The 21,920-nt window shown below is 43.9% G+C and overlaps 1 protein-coding gene across 1 annotated transcript in view; it reads left to right on the top strand.

Moving 5' to 3' along the window:
• The window catches only part of CDK13 (cyclin dependent kinase 13), a 77,852-nt gene that overhangs the window by 15,025 nt on the left and 40,907 nt on the right, over nt 1-21,920 (top strand). The window contains exons 2-5 of the mRNA XM_019483328.2: nt 313-918; nt 10,891-11,061; nt 13,702-13,841; nt 15,443-15,613. Of these exons, the coding sequence (XP_019338873.2) occupies nt 313-918; nt 10,891-11,061; nt 13,702-13,841; nt 15,443-15,613 (1,088 nt within the window). The remainder of the gene's footprint in view (nt 1-312; nt 919-10,890; nt 11,062-13,701; nt 13,842-15,442; nt 15,614-21,920) is intronic.

Below are 21,920 nucleotides of genomic sequence, written 5' to 3'. Positions count from 1 at the left end.
TCTGTTTACTGTGGAATAGAGATGACATACAAAACAGTTAAATGTGGTAAGACTCTTTTTCTCCCTACCCCCATCCTCCATTCTCTTTTTAATTTGGCATGATTGTTTCATCTTTGTATAGCTTATTGTGTTTCTCAGGCTCCTCTGTGGTTAGTAGGTACTGGATTCAGGGCTGCAACTGGCATATTTTCCCTTACTCTTTCATTTACCCTTTAAACATAGTGATGATAATTGCATAAAGGCAGCTACATTTAGTAAAAAGAAATGCAACTTTTGAACCTGCATTAATTGAATCTTTGCTGTTTTGATCAGGAGATCAGCAAAATCCCGCAGCAGAAGCCCTTACTCATCAAGGCACTCAAGGTCTCGGAGCAGGCACAGATTATCTAGATCCAGAAGTCGTCACTCAAGCATTTCTCCTAGTACACTGACTCTGAAAAGTAGCCTGGCTGCTGAATTGAACAAGAACAAAAAAGCTAGAGCTGCAGAGGCGGCCAAAGCCAGTGCAAAAGCATCAAACACCTCTACGCCTACTAAGGGAAATACTGACACTGGCGCAAATGCGCCTCAAACAAACAATGTGAAGGATCTGAAGAAAATAAAAACTGAGCATACACCTTCTCCTACTATTGGTGCAACTTTGAAAAATGACAAGGCAAAAGCAAAGGTAACTCTTCAGGAGACAAAAGCAGAAAATAACTCGATTGTGGATAAAGTCACCAAGCAGAAAACTACAGTAGTGAAAGAGACTAACCCAACTGCTGTAAAACAGCAACCAGTCACTGTAAAAGAGAAAAGCAAACCATCTACACCAAGTGTAGTAGCCAAGGAAAAGGACAGAAATGTTGCACTACCAACCTCCACATTGCCACCCTTGCCTTTGCCTCCAATGCTGCCTGAAGACAAAGATACTGACAGGTGAGTTTGATGCACTTTTTTAATACATGTTTTCAAGTAGAAATGTGCTTTTCTGTGGGCCTGATTCCAGCTTTTAGATGAAGCTTACGGTAGTTTTTTTCTGTTTTTCCATAGTTTAATTTAAAATGATAATGATTAGTGACTTGCAGGATTTGAGCATAATAGTAAGAAAACTAGTTTACTCAAGGAGTTAAGATGGGGAAAGGTTTAATTCTAAGAGGTATTTGTGAGTACAAGCTATGCTGGAGGGCAAATGGAAAAGCAGAGGTGGTTGGTGGTTTTTATAAGAGTATAAATAGACAGCTAATTGAGATCTCAGAACAGCAGCATATAAAATATATATTTAGTAACAGTATTTGAAAGCTAGTTTTTTCATAACTTATTTGCTATTGTTTTGTATTCCAAGCTCTTTCTCCTCTGACAGCTATTAACATCACTAACACCTATAGTAGTGTAATGAATGAAACTCCTAACTCTTTCAAGGATTGGTATTATTCCAAGTGCTTGCATATAAAGCATCTTCAGTTCATTTCTGAAGTGAAGATGAGTTACAGAAACAGAAATGTAACTGGCCAGGGCATGGTGTGGGAGAAGTGGTCAGAGGTTCACTGCTGCTGCTAGGGAAGATGTCACCTTTTATTTTGCTACTGATATGCATGTCAAAGGGCCAAAACCCCATTAGTTTAAAGCAGCAAAAAAGGAGCTGACTTATCCAGCAGCAGCAGCAAACCACTAGCTGCTGCTTCTGTGCTGTGTAGTACTGCCTTTTCCTTGCATTTTGTGCTGCTGGAGCTGTTGTGGGAAACATGCGTGGGAATGGCAGCAGTAAAGCATCACCCAAGGTCCATTCTGCACCTCCCCCAGTCCCTTAAGGCAGTTTCTGGGGCTTATGCCTCACCTCCCTACCTATCATTATACTACTGTACAAAAATACAGCATGTCCATAGCAGAGAAATTCCTTTGTAGATCTCAGACATCTTCTGGAATCTAGATTTTATTGCAAAGTTTTATAGCCTTAAGATAAAAACCTTACTGTGATCTATATTGGAATTGAAATCTGTCACACTTCCTGGTTTTTTGATGAAATTTGGTCTGGAGGACGTATTCCAGTATTACCCTCTTATGAGTTATGTGATTTAATGTTAGAATTTTCAGCTTGCTTGCAGTTTTATAAGATCAGATACAGAAAACTAGTGGGGAAAAAAAATCAGGATAACATTTGAAAGCATCCCTTTTTATTTGCTCAGCATTCAGGCTGCAGTGAGAACATAACTTAAAAGTGCTCTACGGCTATATACAGACTTTCCTCAAGACTTCAACAGCTAGAAGGAAACACAAAGGCTTATGTAGTATTTTATCTTTTGTTCTTGGTAGCTATTAAACTTCACCTATCTTTTGAAAAGGTAGTAGGAGCCCATACACGCATGTTGTCTTTGCCTTGTTTTGTTTTACTGTCAAAAATTAGTAAGAGCTCAGACCCACGTTTCTTTCTATTAAACTGCTTGCTTAAAAAAATATGACAGCAGATCTTAGCCAACAGAAATGCAATCTAAGTGCCTGGCTGACTTTTTATATAGTAGAAAATACATGGATTCTTCTGAGGAAAAGAAGCAAAAGAATTCAGTTCACTTTTGCAGAGCTGAATTTATACAGTGAATATAGGAAGGGGGGGTGGTTCTGTTGTGTATCCTTCTAAGGCAGTGGCAAAGCTCCCCTTAGTTTCAGCAGGAACAGTGCTCTGGAGTAGTAGCTTGAAAATATGAGTTGGGAGGGGAGCAGGAATGGGGAGGACACAAAGCTATAATGAGCCCTTCCAATTCGGTAGCATTGGTTATTGGTGGGGGAAGTGCGATTTCTTCTGATCCTGCGTGAATAGTAACATTTTTCCTCAATGAGACGTCTGAATAAGGTTTTATAATTTATTCAAGCTATCTGAATTTCTGGAACTGTCATACTAAAGATAATCTGGTTAGTAATAGAAGTAATACCAATCCAGCAAAGATAGAAGTTGAACCACACTGATTCAGCAAAAGATAAATGGACTGGTTTCCTTTAGTATCAAACCTCGCCATTTGCCAGTCATAGAAGGAAGAAGCTGTCGTAGCAGGTCAAGGCCTCTGGCAGTTTTGTGCAAAGACGTTTGTCTTGTGCAATGTGTCAGCCATATTTGAAGGTTAAACGAGAGGGTATTGCGGAGCATGCCTGCCTCAGCCTGTTCTACCTATGTGGTATCGGGATGCATGCTCAGACTTTGAACAAGAACTGATATGTTTACAAACTGTTATAAGCTTAAGGCTACTAGTCTAAAATGAAGTCAAAGAAAAATGTTTTGTTTCAGAAAGAGGTATTTTACCTTGGGCATGCAACCCATCTGAGAAGAATTTTCACTGACAAAGAAAACCAAGGCTTCGTAGATGGGGCCTCACTTAGGTTATACACTCGTGAAGACAAATTTTGATTTTGCGAGTGTTTCAACAAAGTAGGAGATTGTGGGGATCCACAAAAATTATATTGGGTGTTGAACTGTTTCAACCATCTGTCATTGTTTTGTTTAGTTAGTTTTGGAAAAAAAATCAGTAAAGAGATTAGGATAGTAGTTGGTGAGATCCTTTCACTGGTTTTATTTTGGTCGTGACATCACAATCCCAAAGAACCTATTTGAGATCATTCCTGGAGAAGAACCAATTGGTTTGCACCACGTGGGCCTCATGGAAACCCTAGAATCTAAACTTGAAAGAGCTCATACTTTTGTAAAGGAAAAATTAAGCATAGGCACTGATAAAATAAGAAGACTCTATGGTGCATGATTTTATGGGGAAACTTTTAAGATGGAAGACCCAAAATGATTTTACAATTCTAGGAGAAGGAAGGGGTAGAAGCCTTAATTTGGATAAACATGGGTGGATACAATACTGATATGGCTGAAGTGCTGTTTGGGATACGGTTAATACCCGTGACTAAATTCAGAGTTGTCTGTAAGGATCATGTGAGAAGAATTTTTATGGATTCACCTTAAACCATTAAGATAGCTGTGGAAACTGAGTTTGGAAAAATTGTGAGTGTAATGTGTTTCGCCAGTTGAATTGAAGGGCAAGTCTGGTCCCAGAGAGCAGATTACACAGAAACACTAGGCATTCCTCAGTGGATCGGTGAGATAAAGCCTCCAAGGTGTTTGAAAGGAAATCTGGCAGAGAAGTAACAACTACCAAAAGATTTAGAAGAAAGTCAAACTGGTTTAGTTTGTGAAAATATCCTGGTGCACATAAACAAGATGAATATTCTTATCTTTGTTTGTGGTGGGTTGTTTAGGATTTACTAGTTTGATGACTGGCAAAAGCTAAAACAGATTTGACCCAACAGGGATGACATTATCTCTTTGCTGAGAGTGGGTGTAACAAGAAGCCATTAAGCTCTTTCCTGTAGGCAAGCAGGTAGTTTCATAGACATTAGGGGCTGGAAGTGACTTCTTGAGACCATAGAGTCCAGCTCCCCTGCCCTCACTGTAGCAGGAAGTCAAATGGGATCACATGATCCCAGCAAGAAAAATATCCAAATTTTTTTGCAAGAGTCCTGAGTAGGCACCACGTCTGAGGGGAGTCTGTTCCAGACCCTGGACAGGCCTTTCTTCTTAAGTCTACTCTGAATCAGCCTTCCTAAAGTTTATGGCCATTTGACCTTGTTGTCCCTTGGGGAGCTCTGGTGAACAGCTGTTCTCCCAGGTCCTGATGTACCCCTTTTATGTAATTGTAGGCTGCCACCAAGTCCCCCCTGAGCCTTCTCTTTTCCAGACTGAAGAGTCCCAGGTAGTTGGGACAATAGCAGTCTAAACCCCATACATGAGCACAAGTCCACATCCAGAACAAACGTGTTTTCAAAGTACATATGGGCAGAGAGGTTTTTCTGGCCATTTTGAAGATGCCTGTTTCTGAAAGAACCCACAATACCAAAGGAACTGAGAGTGGGCAAGGGAAGCACCACATACATGAGCACTGCTCGGAGCAAAAGCTAAATGGGAGAGCTTTGAGCTGATTGTTAGCTAAAAAAGGCTTGGAGCTCTGAGTGAAGATTGTCCTCCTTTTTGCTGCTTCCTGTGTTTGTGGGGCAGCACCTTAATTCGTTGTCAACAAACATAATTGCATAGAAGCTGCCTGACTCATGACCAGTGTCGTCTTTCTTTCTTTCTAACCTTGGCTAACTGGTCGTGTCAAAAATAGAGAAGTGTACCTGTCATGTAGCATATTTGGTTAGGTTTTGTCTTTTATTTTCTAATAGTTTAAGACATTGGTGCTCAAATTTTTGGCTCTGCAGGTCAGATGAGTGGCATGGGGCTGAACCTCGGGCCAAATTGGGCCCCAGGGGCTTCTCCCTCCCACCCTGCACACACCATGAATGGGCCCCAGGGGCCTGGGGCTGCTCCCTCCTGGCCTTATGCACTGGTATAGGCAGCCTGAGCCAGGATCCAGGGCTCAGGCCTCCTCACAGATTTGGAAATATGGTGGCAGGGTAGTGATGTTGCTGCTCCCCCACTGCCAATTTCCAGATCCACAGAGAGCCCCGTGGGCCAGATCTGGCCCATGGGCCAAGGGTTGGGCACCCCTTATTTGGGAGGACTCTTTTAGTGAGTACTGACAACTTAAAAATAAAACAATAAAAATGACTTTGACTTCCTCTTGTAATTTGTTTGTTTGTTTATAGTAATTTGTTCCTGTTTAAACCTTTTTCTTTTTTCCTAAATATCTGAAACACTTTGAATTCAAAATATTTTGGAACTGTGTGTTGGGCTCCAAAGGGAAACTGTATACTTTAAAACTTTTTGTGTATATCACATTGCACTAAGTAAACAAACTGAATAATTTTCCCTTGCTTATTTCTTTCATAGTAATTTGAGATGATGGAAGTAACGGCAGCGGGTAACACATTCAGAGGGTAGTGTGAACTACTTAAAAGTTACAAGGGTGTAGGTTGTAGCTGTGTTGGTCTAAGGACACAGGCAGACAAGGTTCTTTGGGTAAATCTGATATCTTTTATTAGACCAACTGTTTTAAGTTGGTCTACTTAAAAGTTGTCTAAACCCCACACAAATCTTGTCTACTTAAAAGTTGACATTCTGATGGCTCAAACTGTAAATTATGTGCTGTAGCCATTGCTAACTCCCCATAAGACAAGAAAAGATAACTCTAGAAATCAGTACTGGATGTAATATCCCCAAAAAGATTAATTAAAATGAGAGCCAAAGCATGAAAAAAAGAAAACCCCAAAACACTGAGCATATTTAGTGGGAGGGGGAAATGTAAGGTACTTTATCTTAACTTTTATGGTGAGGAAAGTAAAATATGATCAGGTAGGGAAAATTATTGAGAATTTGTATCTTACTGGAGAAGAGGAAAGACGACTTTAGTCTGTAGATTGCTCACTGGGGTTGATTTTACAGTTTTGCAAGGTGTTCATTTACCACAGCGTTGGGGGCATTGTCAAAATAGAAGTATTTGTATTTCTTCTCTGCTTTTTTCCACCAAAGTTGCCATTTCCCGCCTAGTTTAATGCATGTGTACTGACAGTAATACAATAGGAGAACTTATGCTTACTGCTTAAACTACTTCTTAAATAACTACTACTTTCCTAAATAGACTATGCCCTTTATCAGGTTTACGTTATGAAATAAACTCAGTTTAAAATTTGCCTGCTAACTTAAAACCGCCCTCATACTTCTCAGTGTGGAAGAACAAATAACCATATCTTCTTGCATACAACACATATGTTTGAGGTGTGTCTATTAAGCAGGGAAGCTGTTTTCGTCATTGGAAAAGAAGTATGCCTGGAGACATTATAAATGCCATGCAGCTGCCAAGATGGCTGCTACCTATCTGACTTAAAACGCTGGAGGGACAGAGGGTTCTCTGAACCCTCTCTCAGCTGTGGCTATTGACTGAGTGCTGTAGCTTGTGCCTGAAGCAGCGGATGAGCTGCTGGTAGCATCTAGATGGGACTTGTGTTATGGAAACAGCACTATTTACATAAAGAACTACTTTCACCAAAGAATTAACAATCTTGTTACTCCCTTTGCTGGGTCTGGGGCCTAACCAGGTGTGACGTAGAATAAGCGCTCCTGGAAACATAGTGTCCAGGAGGTGTGACACCCAGGAGACAGTCTGGTTGAGGCAACAAGAACTTCCTGCCACACCAGGAAGCAAATACAGTACTGACTAATAAATCTCCTGGCAATGTAGATTGCATTAAGTCTCTCAGTAAAGTTAAGCAAGTGTGGAAATCTGGGATTATACTTTCATTTTGTGTGTGATTATTCTTTCTCTTTGTAGTGGGAAATGAAATCTGCTTTTTTAGATTCTTGTAGAGGTAGGCAAAATTGTAGAGGTAGATTTTGCTAATCCATGAGAATTGGTGATGCTAAGGAAACAAAAGTGAAGCTGATCTGTCCAGTTTCATTATCCAGGCTGGATGTAATGAAGTAAACCAACATAAATATTTAAATTTGACTTAGTTTTAATCATGAGTTTAGAATTGAGTTACCCGAGACTGCTTTGTGTGTAATGTCTACACGGTTTCTAGTGTATTCATTTTATTGGCTTGTGCATAACTAATTCCCAAATTGCTGCTCTTTAGAAGACTTTGAATAACTGTTGTGGGACCAAGAAGTATGAATGAACGATGTTTTTCTCCCTGCAGGGACATTTTCAAAACAAATATGATACATTACCCTTCTAGAATTTAGAAACAAATGAAGCAAATTAGCAGGAAGAAAACAGGAAGTGGGAGTACAAAAAAAGACAACATTACATGAGATAGCTCTACATTAGACTCTGGATTATTCTGGTAGACCAGTTTTGGGTTACTGTTTTAACACCATACTGACAGCCATTAACCGTTGCGCATAATGCAATGAATTGTAATTTGAAAATTTTGAAGTATTGTGAGGCCTCCATATAAAAACTGTATTCAATGACCAATTTTTTTTCCAGTGAAATAATACTTTAATAACTTGAAAAATACTTAAATGGGGAGAAGTCATTATAGTACTGTTTCCTTTTGAAGAAGTGTTTGTTTTTTTTTTCTTTGGAGAGCAGGAAGCAGACAGTAAAACAATGCAGTCATGCAGAGCAGCAGTAAGTGCTAGGTATAGAGAGGGGGTGGGCAAAATACGGCTCGTGGACCAAATCTGGCCTCTGGAGCAAATTTACCTGGTCTGCGGTGGGTCCCTTGGTCCTGTCTGGTAGCGCTGGGGCACTTCTGTCCTGTGCCAGCCTGGTATAGAATGGGGGTGCCCTAGTACCATCTACCATCCCTGGTCCGAGCCCAGCCTCTGATCCATCCCTATTCCTTTCCTGCCTGTGGGCTGTGCGTCCTGGGCCAGGGGAGGCAACAGGCAAGGGAAGGCAGGAGCGAGGCTAAGTTGCTCCCAAGATTCCTCCACCAGGCTTGCAGCTGGCCTCTTCCCCTTGTGGGTGCTGCAGCCCTCCAGCAAGGCCCGAGGATGGATTCTAGCTCTGCCCTGGTCCTGTGCTGTCACTGCCACAACTTTCTGGCCCTGGCCCTGGACATGCAGTTCCAGGGACCTGCATGGGCAGGGTGTGTGGGTGAGCAGGGAGCTGTGTCCAGGCCCAGGGCTGGGATCGTGTGGCAGTAAGTGTGGGGCAGAGCTGTAATCTGCTCCCTGCACATCCCTGCCCGCAGAATCCACTCCTGTCATGGGGATCGTGGCTCTAACCTAGCCCTGGCCTGTGTTGTCATTGGCATACAACCCCTCCTTGTGATCCCAGCCTCACCCACCCCTCCTGCTCCTGAAGACCTGCTGCCTGGGGTCCTGTCCCACATAGGGAGTTTTGGTGAGTTGGTGTGGAGCAGGTTGGGGGTGCAGTCCTGGCCCGCAACAGCTCACCAAAACAGCCTATGTAGCCTTCAGGCCCAAATAATTGCCCACCCCTGATGTTGAGCATGTAGAGTTTGACTGCCACACATCATGTGTGCTCATACTGCTTCTTGTGATTTGAGGCTTTTAATGGGATACGGAGAATTTATTGTTCTTCTAGCTATATGCATAGATTCATAGATGTAGGGTCGGAAGGGACCTTGTAGATCTTCTGGTCCGACCCCCCGTCCTGGGCAGGAGAGAAAACTGGGCTCAAATGACCCCAGCCAGGTAGACATCAAGCCTCCTCTTAAAGACCCCCAAGGTAGGAGCCAGCTCCACTTCGCTTGGAAGTTGGTTCCAGATCCTAGCCACCCTGACTGTGAGGTAGTGCCTTATAATGTCTAGTCTAAGCCTACTCTCTAACAACTTATGGTTGTTATTCCATGGTACTCCGGGAGGCGCTTGGGGGAACAAGGTCTCTCCGAATCCACGCTGGTCCCCCTTAGTAAGTTTATAGATGGCCACCAGGTTCCCCCTCAGCCTTCTCTTGTGAACACTGAACAGGTTAAGGTCTCGTAGGGTCTGCCCTGCTGTCCCCGGATCATGCGAGTGGCCCTCCTTTGGACCCTCTCAATGCTGTCCACGTTCCTCCTGAAGTGCGGCGCCCAGAACTGGATATAGTACTCCAGCTGCAGCCTGACCAGTGTCACATAGAAAGGGAGGATCACCTCCTTGGCCCTGCTTGTGATGCATCTGTGGATGCACAGCAAGGTATGGTTAGCTCTGCTGACCGAGTCCTCGCATTGTCGGCCCATGTTCATCTTGGAGTCAGTAATGACTCCAAGATCTCTTTCTGCCACCGTGCTTTTGAGAAGGGAGGTTCCCCAGCCTATAGGTATGCTGCTGGTTCCTACTGCCTAAGTGCAGCACTGTGTACTTGTCAGTATTGAATCCCATCCTATTTTCATTTGCCCACCCCTGTAACCTGTCCAGGTCCTGCTGTAATCTGTCCTTCCCTTTCCTGTATGCCTTTCATACAGGATCTTAAAACACTGGCTTAGGATGAGGGGGAAATATCCCTTTATTATCAGGGGAAATAGGCTGGATAACTGAATTATAAAACCACACGTATGACGTGTATGGTAGACATTAAACAGAACCCAGGTTTCTTTTCCCTCTTTCTCTGTTCTGGCCACTAATGCTTGCTCTCTTGTCTTGAATGTTAACATTTGAACTGCTGTTTGAACAAAAGAGTATATGAAATACTGTCTTTTCCTGAATCCAAGATGATCCCCCTCCCAGTGATTAGATTTTATATATGGAAAATTTATAAGTTTTGTTAGAATTTTCTAGGTATAGAATATAATTATTGGAGGGCTGTCTTAAATTAATTCCTGCCCACTTCTACAGCAAGGAAAGTAGTGGCTGGGGGTGGGGAGGGGTCAGATAGCTGTTGGGTCCATGGAGCACCCTGGTCTTCTGCCTCACTTTTCCCTCCTGCAGCCCCCATCCCCATCTCCCTACAGCCTCTTCCACTCCCCCCACCCACTTTCTACCATCTCTGCCTCTTCTCCCCCCACCTTCTCACTGTCAGATGCTGCTTGAGCTCTATTTCCTCCTGGCACATGGAGCACAGCCCTTGCCTGGCCACATAGCAGTATTTGCACTGCTGATTGTCTGGGCAGGGGATGGAGAGGGGACGGTGCTCTGTGCCTGGGAGGGAATCCAACCTGAACCAGAGCCAAGCTGTGCCTGACAGTAATGGGAGGAATGGGGCAAATCAAGGACAGAAGCTGCAGAGGAGTGGAGGTGGGGGCAAGTGGCTGCTGTGAACCTGACTCTGGCCCCGACTTGGCTTGGAGCCAGTCAGAGCTGCAGCTGTCACCTGTCCCCCACCCCTCTGTTTTGTACATGAATCTAAGACCAGGGGCTTTTCCCCACCATGCTGATGGAGGGGTGGGGGCACCTCATCTTGCATTCAAGTAAATGTAGGATTTACAGTGCATTTCATCCAGATATTGACTTGTTAGGTTTTCAGTCACAACATTGAAAATTTCAGTGAGTTAAACATCTTAGCTGATTTTATTTTTGTTTTATTTATATAGTTCACGAGAGACTATTACAGTCAAGTCAGTTAAAAAAGAAGTGGAGAAGAAACTCCGACATCTGCTTGCAGACTTGCCACTACCACCTGAGTTGCCTGGAGGAGATGACCTATCCAAAAGTCCTGAGGAAAAGAAACCAGCAGTTCAGACGCACAGCAAAAGGAGGCCTAAGTAAGTGTGTACTACTTCCTTTTAAAAACAGTCTGGTTGCATAGAATTAAAGTGGTAAGTTTCCCCACAGTATACGAATGTGGAATAGATGACATTTGTCTGGCTTTTCATATCTGTTCAATATAGGAGATAAAAAAAGATTTGACTCAAGATTTGTTCCCATTCTGTTGATCTGTCTGGTCTTCTTTTACGTGATCAGGAAGACTTTTTTTTTGTTTCAAGTCCTCTTCAGGACAATCCTTGGGAGCTCTGGCCCTATTTGGGGAAGAATTGATCACACATTACCTCCTAGTTTCCTATTTGCATCATCTGCCCTAAGTCCTGTTCAGTTTTCCCCTCATTTATGCCTGCTTAGCTGTGCACATCACTGAGGGACTGGTTAACAGAAAGGACAGGCAGAGAGAGAAGCTTTTTGGAAAATATCTGCTGATGAGCAGCCAGAAATGTGTGCTTGAGATTAGATATGTGTGTTAACCCAGGTCTGGCTTAAAACTTCCTTGACTTTTATATCCTCTCTTAAAACATTTTCTTCTCAGGAATTCATTTTTGCTCTTAAACTACCCAGAAAGAATCACTGCTATGGCCAGTTAATTGTTCCTTCCTTTGCATTTCACCCCCTTCCTCCCATCCTTTTGCCTCTTATGGGCAAGAATAATGCCCCTGCAACACCCAGGAGCAAGCGTTGGCTGTTGAATTGCATGTTTCACATTGTAGTTTAAATGGGATGGCATCTTTAGGTCAGTAAAAGTGTCTTGCGTGGACTGACACTGGCACTACTGTTTCAAAAATGTAGTTAGAAGATGAAATATATTTTTAAATTCCTGTGGAAATCAGTTTCAAACAGACATTCATTTGTTTGTTTGTTTTTTCAAGTTACAAATTTAAAAAATATAGCAGCTTTATGGTAATCCGGGTCTGTCCAACCCTATCTGCGTACCACATGGCTGCACAGCCCCTGCATGCTATGCCACATGGGTCCAAATCTGCTGTGCTGCAGTGGGCAGTCCCCACCATGATGCACTGATGACTGCACTGCACAGGATCCCCTAAGTTTCCTTGCCATGGACTCCCTCTGCCCTGCACATCAAACTGCTGCCCTGATGTCAGAGGCAGGAAGTAGAAGCTGAGGGAGGGAGGAGGAACTCAAGATTGCAGTGGCAGCAGCAACAGGAGAAAAATGGGGAAGTAGCATCCAGACTGGGAGACTAACCCCTTAGGGGCCATCAGTTGGACAGCCATATGTTATAGGGCTGTGAAAAGCTTTGGTCACCGATTAGATTCAGAGGAGATTCGGCCTGATTCAGCAGCCAAATCTCTGAATCCATATTGAATCGGGAGACCCATTAAAAGGCCTGAATCAAATCTGAAGCTTCCGAATCAATTTGGAAAAGATTCAGAGATTCAGATTGGCCAGGGAGAGGCAGGCACAGCCGGGCAGCTGCAGGTTCTCCTGCGGCTCCTTGGGCAGGGGGAGCCGTGGGAGAAGCCCCCATGGCTGCCCTGCCCGGCTCCATCCCCCGCGTGGCCCAGCCTCCTGGTGCTGCATGGGGGGGCTCTGCCATGAACTCCAGAGGGCCCTGATCCCCGCTGCCAGAGCTGGTGAGTGCGGGGCTTTTTTTTAAGTGCCGGAAGGGGATAGGGGCTTCTCCTGTGGCTCCCCCCACCAGGGAAGAGGCAGGCACAGCTGAAGGAGCTGTGGGAGAAGCCCCCATGGCTGCCTTGCCCAGCCCCAGCGTCCCAGCACTTAAATAAGCCCCACACTCACTGGCTGTAGCAGTAGTGATCAGGGCCTCTGAGGGCTCTTGTCAGAGCCTGCCCATACAGTGGGGAGCAGTGGGGATTGCCTCCTCCCCACCCCCTCCCCCAGTTGGCAGTCTCACGGCAGCTTTCACATGGCACAGGTGTAGTATGGCTCGGCAGGACACCGTGAGCTGTTTGGCAGCTGGGGAGGCTCCAGCAAGCAGCTGGAGCTTGGCTTTGCTCAGCCCCAGGGGCCCCAGCTCCCAAATAGTGCACAGCGCCCTGCCAAGCTACACTGCACCTGTGCCATGGGGCAGCTGGTGTGCAGGTGCCAGGCAGGAGGCAATCCCCACGCTGCCCTGTGCTGCACAGGGGGTGCTCTGCCAGCAGCCTTTAGAGGCCCTGATCCCCGCTGCTGCAGCTGCTGAGTATGGGGCTTTTATTTTAAAGTGCTGGGAGGCTGGGCAAGGCAGGGTATGGGGCCTGGCAGGGCAGCCATCGGGGCTTCTCTGGTGACTCTCCCCGGCTGATACGAATCTCTGAATCAGCACCGACTCTCCAATTCTGCTTTGGCCCAATCGAATTGCTGTCCTCTGAACCGGCCAAATCAAATAGTTCCCTATTCACACAGGCCTACTATGTTAGTATATGGGAAATGGAAAGTGAAACTGTCTTGAAAGAGAAGTTAAACTAAAATTAACTAAATAGTTTCATTTTCCAAGCTGAGAGAAATAAAGAACATGAATATTGAAAGTTGGATTATTTTGGGTCTTACAGCTCTTATTTTCTAAGGAACAGTAACATGAGAAAGGAACCCTTGCTTTTTTATAAGTTGATCAAAGTTCAGATAAATACATTGTTGTTAAAGATTAATTTTTAGAGCTTACTTCTATTTACCAGAATATGTGGCCCACGTCATGGTGAAACAAAGGAAAAAGAAATTGACTGGGGAAAACGCTGCGTGGATAAATTTGACATTATTGGGATTATTGGAGAAGGCACATATGGGCAAGTTTACAAGGCCAGGGATAAGGATACAGGTAAGATCTAAAAACATAACGAACGAGTATTGATTACAGAATTGTAGTATTACAGGAGTTTAATATGGATACCGTGTATTTCTGCCACCTCAAGCGGCTGAATTCTTCGCAGTTGTTCTTGTCTTTAATGCTGAAAGTTCTCCATGGTAGAGCTACGTAAAATAGTGCATCTGCTCAAAAAGTAAGCTGCACATTTTTGGCCAATTTGTTATTCCTGCCTTGAACACACTAAAAGTGAAGAGAGGAGGGGAGACAGACTCACAGAACAATAACCTTTGCATCTGTTGTTGTAAGTAGCCTTGTACAGACATTCGGTTTCTCCTGATAGAGTTGCTGCTCTCCCTGGAGAGATCTGTGACTGTACAGATGTTCAGGCTTTTTCTCTCCGAGTAAAAATGGCCACTCTAGGAACAAAATAACCTGGTAACAATCAAGGTTAAATCACTCTCAGGAGAGTTTCTCCAGGGAAAACAAATGTCTGTACATGCTGTGACTTCTCTCAAAAGAGAACATAGTCCTCTAGTATCCCCTCCCTTCCTCTAGGGAGACTGTGCCCTTACTGCTCCCAATCAGAGCTGCCCTATGCACTGCTGCCATTTGTTGTCAGGCAGACTAAAGGAGCCTACAGAGCATGCTGAGATGTGTGCATAACACCCCCACCCTGGCTGCACAATGTCAGCACTGCAAGCTCTCCACTCTTCAGTGCCTCAGGATTTGAATGTCTGTACATGTGGCTCTGAATAAGTTTTGTTTTGTTTTGTTTTTTCCTACCAGGAAAACAAACCTGGGAGAATGTTTGTACACAGCCAAAGGGTGTGATTTGGAAAATGTTCTGGAATTTGGCTGTTTTTGCTCTGTGCCTCAGACTCATAGCCACTCTCTGAATAATAGGGGAAAATCTTGCTCTTCCCAAAATGTCATCTATAGGATTGTTTTTCCTGCAGTATGGCAGATAAATGTCATACATGGCATTGAGACACAAAATAGTTGTTAAATACACCCATCAGTGTCACGAAATGTTTGCCAGCACCTTTTAATAAACCGGTTAAATTAAATTTAAGTAGGTTATTACATTTAATAAAATGCAATAAATTTTAAGAGTTTCTCTTGCTTGCTTGATCTTGGTTTAAATTGCTGTTCTTCTGTTATAAATACAAAGCATATTGATTATTAATAGGAAAAAGAGCAAGAAAAAATCTCTTCCCACTTTGACTTCAGATGGGGCTGTAATATGAAGTCGGCAACCTGTGCAGGCATCCATGGATAGAACTGTTGTTAAGTCTCTTACTCTTGTGTGTGAGATTATTGATTGGAAGCTTGAGGTGGCAGGAAGAAGGAGACCACATAGCAGTTTGAAGAAAGTTATGTCAAGTTTCACTTCTGCAAATATTTCCTGACTTTACTTTCTTTACAACACAGTGCAGGTGCAAGCCCCGGAACATGAATGCATAATTTTTTTAAATTACAATATTGAGCCGAAGGACAAAACCAGATCAACTAGAGTCGTTGTACATGTGACAAAAGACTGAAAAATGTAAACTTTCATTTTTGAGTACTAGCATTATTATTTTTTTTTTTTTTATGTTGAACCCTTCTTGCAGGAGAAATGGTGGCACTAAAGAAAGTACGGCTCGATAATGAAAAAGAAGGGTTTCCAATTACAGCTATTCGGGAGATTAAGATTCTTCGACAGCTGAACCACCAAAGTATCATCAACATGAAGGAAATAGTGACAGATAAGGAGGATGCTTTGGACTTCAAGAAGGACAAAGGTATGGGCATATGTACCGTGCATGTGTGTCTTTGCAGTCCTATTTTTAAAGCAAATTGCCTGCAATTCAGCAACTTCAGGAGAGTTTAAATAGGAACAGCACTTGTAACAGAGACCTTTGAGCTGTAAGGTGACTTGCGTCTGCTGCAAGCTCTATATTTAACAAATACAGCCCTGCCATTGCTTTTAGGAGTATTACACTAAACTCTGTTGAGAAAACAAACTTTGTTGCAATTAGACTAATGTATTAACAGAGAGGTAGCTCCCAGACATGCTGAGTTGAGGCAGGATAGCAGTCGGCAGAATGCTCTCATCTTGGATCTTTTCCTGTAGCCTTCCACCGCTCTCATCATTTTCACCTGCATCACTGGGATGCTGCTGCCTTGCCCCATGAGGGGTATCTGCTTCCTTACAAGCTCGTGCTTTTTTTGCAATATGTGCCTAATCCAAAAAGAGGAAGCCAAAGGGCAGCATAGTAAGTAAATAAGGAGGTTGCTTTGAAGGCCAAAAAAAAAGATTATTTGCAAGATGGGCTTATTCTTGCTTATCAGAGATCTACAAACTTCCTTTTTCTGTACACTTTATATTAAAGCTAGCTTGAGCTATTGCAACCTTCCAAGCAGACAGAAGTGATGCTGCTATAGGGAAACTGTGAGGGAAGGCTGTGTATTGCTCTTTGCATGTGTAAATTTGATAGTAGAATTGCTCATGCCATCTTAGGAGGACTCGTGTCTTTTGTGTTAATCAACAGGATCGTCTTCAGAGAAGTAGTCTGGTTTGTTCTGGACCCCAGAAGTTGGTGACTGTTAATAAAAATTTTGGCTGAGAACATGTTGTTTTAAGAAAAGTAGATGCATCTTGTTTAGTCTGTCTGTCAGTTTCTGAAAGCTCAGTGGGATCACTGAAACAGGAACTGGCATCTTGGTCAGTCAGAGTAGCAGCTTAAATTTGCCAGGATTAAAACCTTCAACTCTAAGAAGTCCTTAGAGTCTGTGAAAATCACACTTGACCAGGGCATTGTTTTTTCTGTATGTATCCCTACCAGTACAGTTTCCATAACACCACATTTGGTTCAGTAAAGACAGTGATGGGGGAAGTGTGTCCGCTTCTGAAAACAACCATCAGTTGCAGCAGGCAGCAGATTTTCTGTTTGTCTTTTTGTTCGTCTTTATTTAGACCTACACTAATTAGCTCATGCGACCAGTTTGAGGTGCAGTTATCCCAGGGGCAGACAGTTATTTGGGCCTGTGGGCCACAGACATTTTTGGAGAGCTGTTGTGAGCCAGTCAGCCCCTGCAATAGCCTGGATCCCATATACCCTGTGGCATATGCGCAGCAGCTGAGCATACAGCCCTGGCCCTGGCTCTGCCTTGCCAGCTAGAGTGGACCAGCTCCGGACCAAACGGGACTGACACACATAGCCCTAATACTGGCCCACCCCATGCCTGCTCTGGACCAGCCCACCCACGATGAGCAGCAGCAGCAGCCAGGCAGAAGCTGCTGCTGGGCACAGGAAAAGCAACCCCTTGCCTCTGCCAGGTCCTTTTTGCTGCAGTTGCTCTGAGCCTGCACCCAGGCTGTCCTGCAGCTCTTCTCCACTGCTGGATAGTCTACCTCTCCCCTGCTGGACAGTCCAGAAGCAGTGCTGGTGGCAGAGAGGCACCACAGGGCAGCTCGGGTACAGGCTCTGGACAACAGCAGCAAGAAGGGCCTGGCAGCAGTGAGGGGGAGGTGGCTGCTTTTCCCCTGCACCCAGGAATAGCTTCTGCCTGGCTGTTGCCACTGCTCATCATGGGCAGGCAGATCTGGAGAGGGCGCAGGGTGGCCGGGCTGTGCACGTAGGTCCCAGCTGCTTGGGAGCTGGTCTGCTCCAGTCAGGGCAGGTCCAGAGTGGGCATGAGACTGCCAGGGCCAGGGCTGTACATGTGGCTCCCTGCCAGTCCATGTGGGGCCACAGCCAGAGTCCAGTTGCAGCTCCGTCCCAGCCCTGGGGGCTGCTGGACACACCACGGACCAGATGGTGCCTGGGCCAAGCAAGACGAAGGGACATACCACAGGCTGGACAGAGTCTCTCCATGAGCAGAATGGGGCCCCCCATATTTTGCCCACTCCTAAGTTATCCAGATAGTTGTGCCTCATTGCTCTTTCTGTAAGCACCATGCTTCATTTTCTTCCTTGCCTCCTGTTGTGCAACATCTAAAATTTAGCAGTAAGTTCTTTAGGGTGGTGGCAGTATCTTTGTACTCAAAAGTGTCCAGTATATCTTTTGATGCTACAGAATTACTGAACGCTGTTGTTTTTTCAGCGATTCTTTACTTGTAAGACTGAGTCTTTTGTTCTGCTTTTGGTATTCGTAATTAAAGGAATTAGCAGCAGTTGTTAAAATACTAATGTGAATTTAGACAGTTTCCCAGCACTGGATTTCTGTAAAGAGGCTTGAACAAAACTAGTTTCTGACAACCTTTTGGTGAACAGACAGTAGTAGTAGTGAAATGATAGACAAATCTTGCAGTTGTGGAAATGCATTGTGAGATGAACATTTATTGCTGAGGAGTTGTGGCCAACTCACAGCCCTGACTGAGCAGAAATCCAATTATAAGTATGCTGTTGGGGAAGTTCTACTTCAGCCGTAGATTAAAAATATAGAGTATAGCAATGTTTGCAATGAAGTTTCTTCTAAATTCCTTTGAGCTAAAGTAGAATTTTTTAAAGACCTGATTTGTTTAATGCCCATATATGAAAGAGACATGTATAGACTTTATAGACCTTTTTTTTCTGTATACTCCTAAAGTACTTGGATTTTAATTTTTGGAGTGTGAGTTAGGTTCCACTTACATGTGCATGTGTGCCTTGTGCATTAACTTGCAGTTTTTGGAACAGGAGTGGTCATTGGCCCCCATATGTGTGCTTTGTTGCTTCTTATTTCTTTGCAATAGAAAGGGTAGAGCAGCCACAAGCCATCTATGTTGTGAGATTGGAAACTATACAGTCTTCAGCTATTGTGTTTGAGCCTTAGATTTAACCCAGTTGCCTGATTTTATGAAGAATTTTTTTCCACTTTATTCCTCCCCCCATCTTCTTTTGCAAGTTTCCCAACAAATATGGGGAGTCCTTTTGTATACTTCCTGTACATTAGGGTGAAACACTTGGTAATAACCATTGTGCAAGATTTTAAGATCATAGGATTTAAACTCTGTCCATCGTGTGGTGATATTACATTCCTTAGCTGGTCAACATAGCAAATATTCTTTTGTCTTGGAGAAAGACCCACCTAATTTCCTTTTGTGTACCTGAAACACAGAAGACTCAAGTTTTAAATTACATCTCTTAAAGCAGCCTCTGAATGTTGCATCCAATTTGGAAGAGGGAAACATTTTCCAGGAAAGTTGTCCATGGCAAGTACTCCGCAACAACCCCAATCCAGCAGGCTTGAAGACATCTGAGAGGGTATTAGTGTCACTGGCACTAGCGCCATGATCTAATAAATCAAAAGGCTGAGGGATCTGGGACTCATCAGCCTGAAAAAAAAGAAGGCTGAGAAGGGACTTGGTAGCAGCTTACCGCTACATCAAGGGCTCGGTGAACAACTGTTCACCAGGGCACCCTTGGGGAAAACTAGGAGTAATGGTCACAAAGTCTTGGAAGACTGTTTCAGACTCAACGTTAGGAAAAACTACTTCACAACTAGTGTCCAGACTGCAGAATAAGCTTCCTCCAGAGGTAGTGCAATCACCTACCCTGGAAATAGTCAAAAGGAGACTGGACGGTCACCTTGCTGGGGTCACCTGATCCCAGCTGTCTTCCCTGTTTGGTGCAGGGGGGCTGGACCTGATGATCTTCTGAGGTCCCTTCCAGCCTTACAATCTGTGAATCTATAAAATCAAGCACTGGCACCTGGACAGAATTGCACTTGAGTTTGTGAGGCTTAAAGAATAGAGCTGGTTTTCCTCACAAGGAGGATTTGAAACATCCTAAAAGTTCTATTAGCATTGAGAGGGAGAGGCCAAGTGTCATCCAAGAGGATGGTGTAAGGAGAACCTTTTACCAACATCAACACAAAAGCCCATGCTAGTGTAGTGTCACTCATAATGAATGAGCCCTTCCTAGCATTGTAAACCAACTCTGCCCCCACCCCATATCCCTCTGCTTTCAGCACCAGTCAAGGAAGCTTTTCTGTTTCCAGAGGTGTCATTGTCTTTACTATTTGAACCTTCTTTCCCCCAAATTTTGGGCAGGGAACAATCCCATTAATTAGGAACAATATTCAAAAATAGTTGGTGAAGCACTTCATGCTGGGCATTGATTCATGACTGGTAGGTGAGACGTCATATGCTATCTGGCTTAAAATTTATCTCTGAGGCCAGCCTACCCAGGGGCCAAGAATGGGACCCCATTGTGTGTAAAGAGAAAGGTTAACGTCACTGGCATTGACAGCCAGTTTTCCTGCAACAAAAACAAACCCCTTTGTGAGAAGGTGGAGGTGGCTTGGAAAGTGCACCGGTTGCCTTCTCCATCTGAGGAATTTTCATCTAGTTTGTACAAGATATTGCTTGAATGTTGACCAATTATGACTAGAGCTTTCCAAGACCTGTTCATTGCTGCAAGCTTGGACGTAGAGACATCAGGAATCTGAGAGAACATGCACAAGCTTCTCAATGGCAGCAAAAATAATCTGTCAGTTTTAATGAAGGAGTAGTTAGAACTAAGTTATTCCCTTGCCCCTCTTCCCTTGATTTGAAGCAATAGAAAATAAAACTTGAGTAAGTACTAAAATTAAGCATAGTAGGAGACTTAAGCATTTTTTTGTATCTTTCATAGTAGGGTTGTTTCTGGAATCTGTAGTCTAGGGCAGAGGTTCCCACCCAGTATTGGGCCACGAAGGGTTGGTTCCTGGGTTGTGGCACAAGCTTTAACCAGCTCCCAGCAGCAGTGGCTCAGCCCTCACTCACTCGTTCACTCCCGGCCCCAACATCCCCCGGCCCTGCAGCCCCTCACTCCCACCCAGCTCCGCTGCTCGCCCACAGTGTAAAAAAGGTTGGGAACCACTGGTCAGGGGGAAAAAAAAACCTGATCCACCAAGATGACTTCAAGGATAGACACCTCAAAAAACAGGATCTTTTTTGGGTTGGAAGACCGTGCCAAACTCTTCCTTCTGATTTTTCAATTTGAGCTACCTTAGTTAATAAATCTACAGTGAGGAAAAGATAGCATCTTTCCTGCCTAAGCTTTCACAGAACCATCAGAGGAATCACGAGTGGCAGTCAAGAGTAGGTGGTAATAAACATGCTGTTAAGAGCAGCAAGGGACACATGTAGTAAGTCATAAGGTGCTAAGTCATCTTATTACAGGTGTCTGTCATATTGAAAAGTCCAGGCAGCAGATGACCTCTTACCCTTTGAAGTAAAGGAACTCTTTAGCAACTGGAGAGATTAGACACTTTAGTCCCTTTGGTTTCAAGGGCAGTGCAGATTTTTGAAGATTATACTGTCAGACAGAAGACACTTCAGAAACTGACTAGTTCAGAAGGCATAAACTCGTGGTTCTCAACCTTTTTTTAAACTTGAGGCACCCCTTGGAAAATGCCAGCTCTTCGTTTTTACTCATTTTTTGCTTACAGAAAAATAATAGAGCAGTTTTTCTGTTGCAGAGAATTCTGAAAGACCACAACTGTGAATTTCTATTGGAAGTCTCTGGATTTATCATGTGAATCATGCTTGTAAACCTAACTGTGGTAACATTGTATGGCACCCTGGTTAAGAATCACTGGCATAAACTTCCATAGGTGACAGCATCTGTCAGATGCTATGAATCTGTGTGTACTTGTAGTATTGTCCCCTGCAAAGCTAAATGCGGTAGTCTTATTCCCACAGATGCTGGTCTGAATACCCACCTAAAAAACTGCACAGTGATACTAGGAGTGTGCCAGTCATCCTTCTTTTCTATTGTAGATCAGTCTCACTTCCAGAGACAGCAGGTTTGATAGAGGTGCTGAGCTGTGCCCAAAGCATCTCATAGCTAACCATTGGAAATCCACCCCCCCCATCATCCTTGATATTGCACAAAGAAAAACCACAGAGAGTGCTGGACAGCCCTACCTACAGCTACCCATCTATTTTCATTCTTTGTTCCCTGCCTACTGTTCAGGAGCTCTCCTTATGAATGCCTATTTCAAAAATAAGTGACCTTATGGCTTCATATAGGAATCATAGAAATGATTCCATAGGAGGAAAGATGGTCTTCATACTCTCCTTGCTTTGTGGAGATTTGAATAAGCATCTCCAATTTAGGATGTCGTCATCATTTCTTCC

The sequence above is a fragment of the Alligator mississippiensis genome, chromosome 5 (genome assembly GCF_030867095.1).
Source record: "Alligator mississippiensis isolate rAllMis1 chromosome 5, rAllMis1, whole genome shotgun sequence".
Lineage (NCBI taxonomy): Eukaryota > Metazoa > Chordata > Crocodylia > Alligatoridae > Alligator > Alligator mississippiensis.
This window is presented reverse-complemented; position numbering and strand designations above follow the sequence as displayed.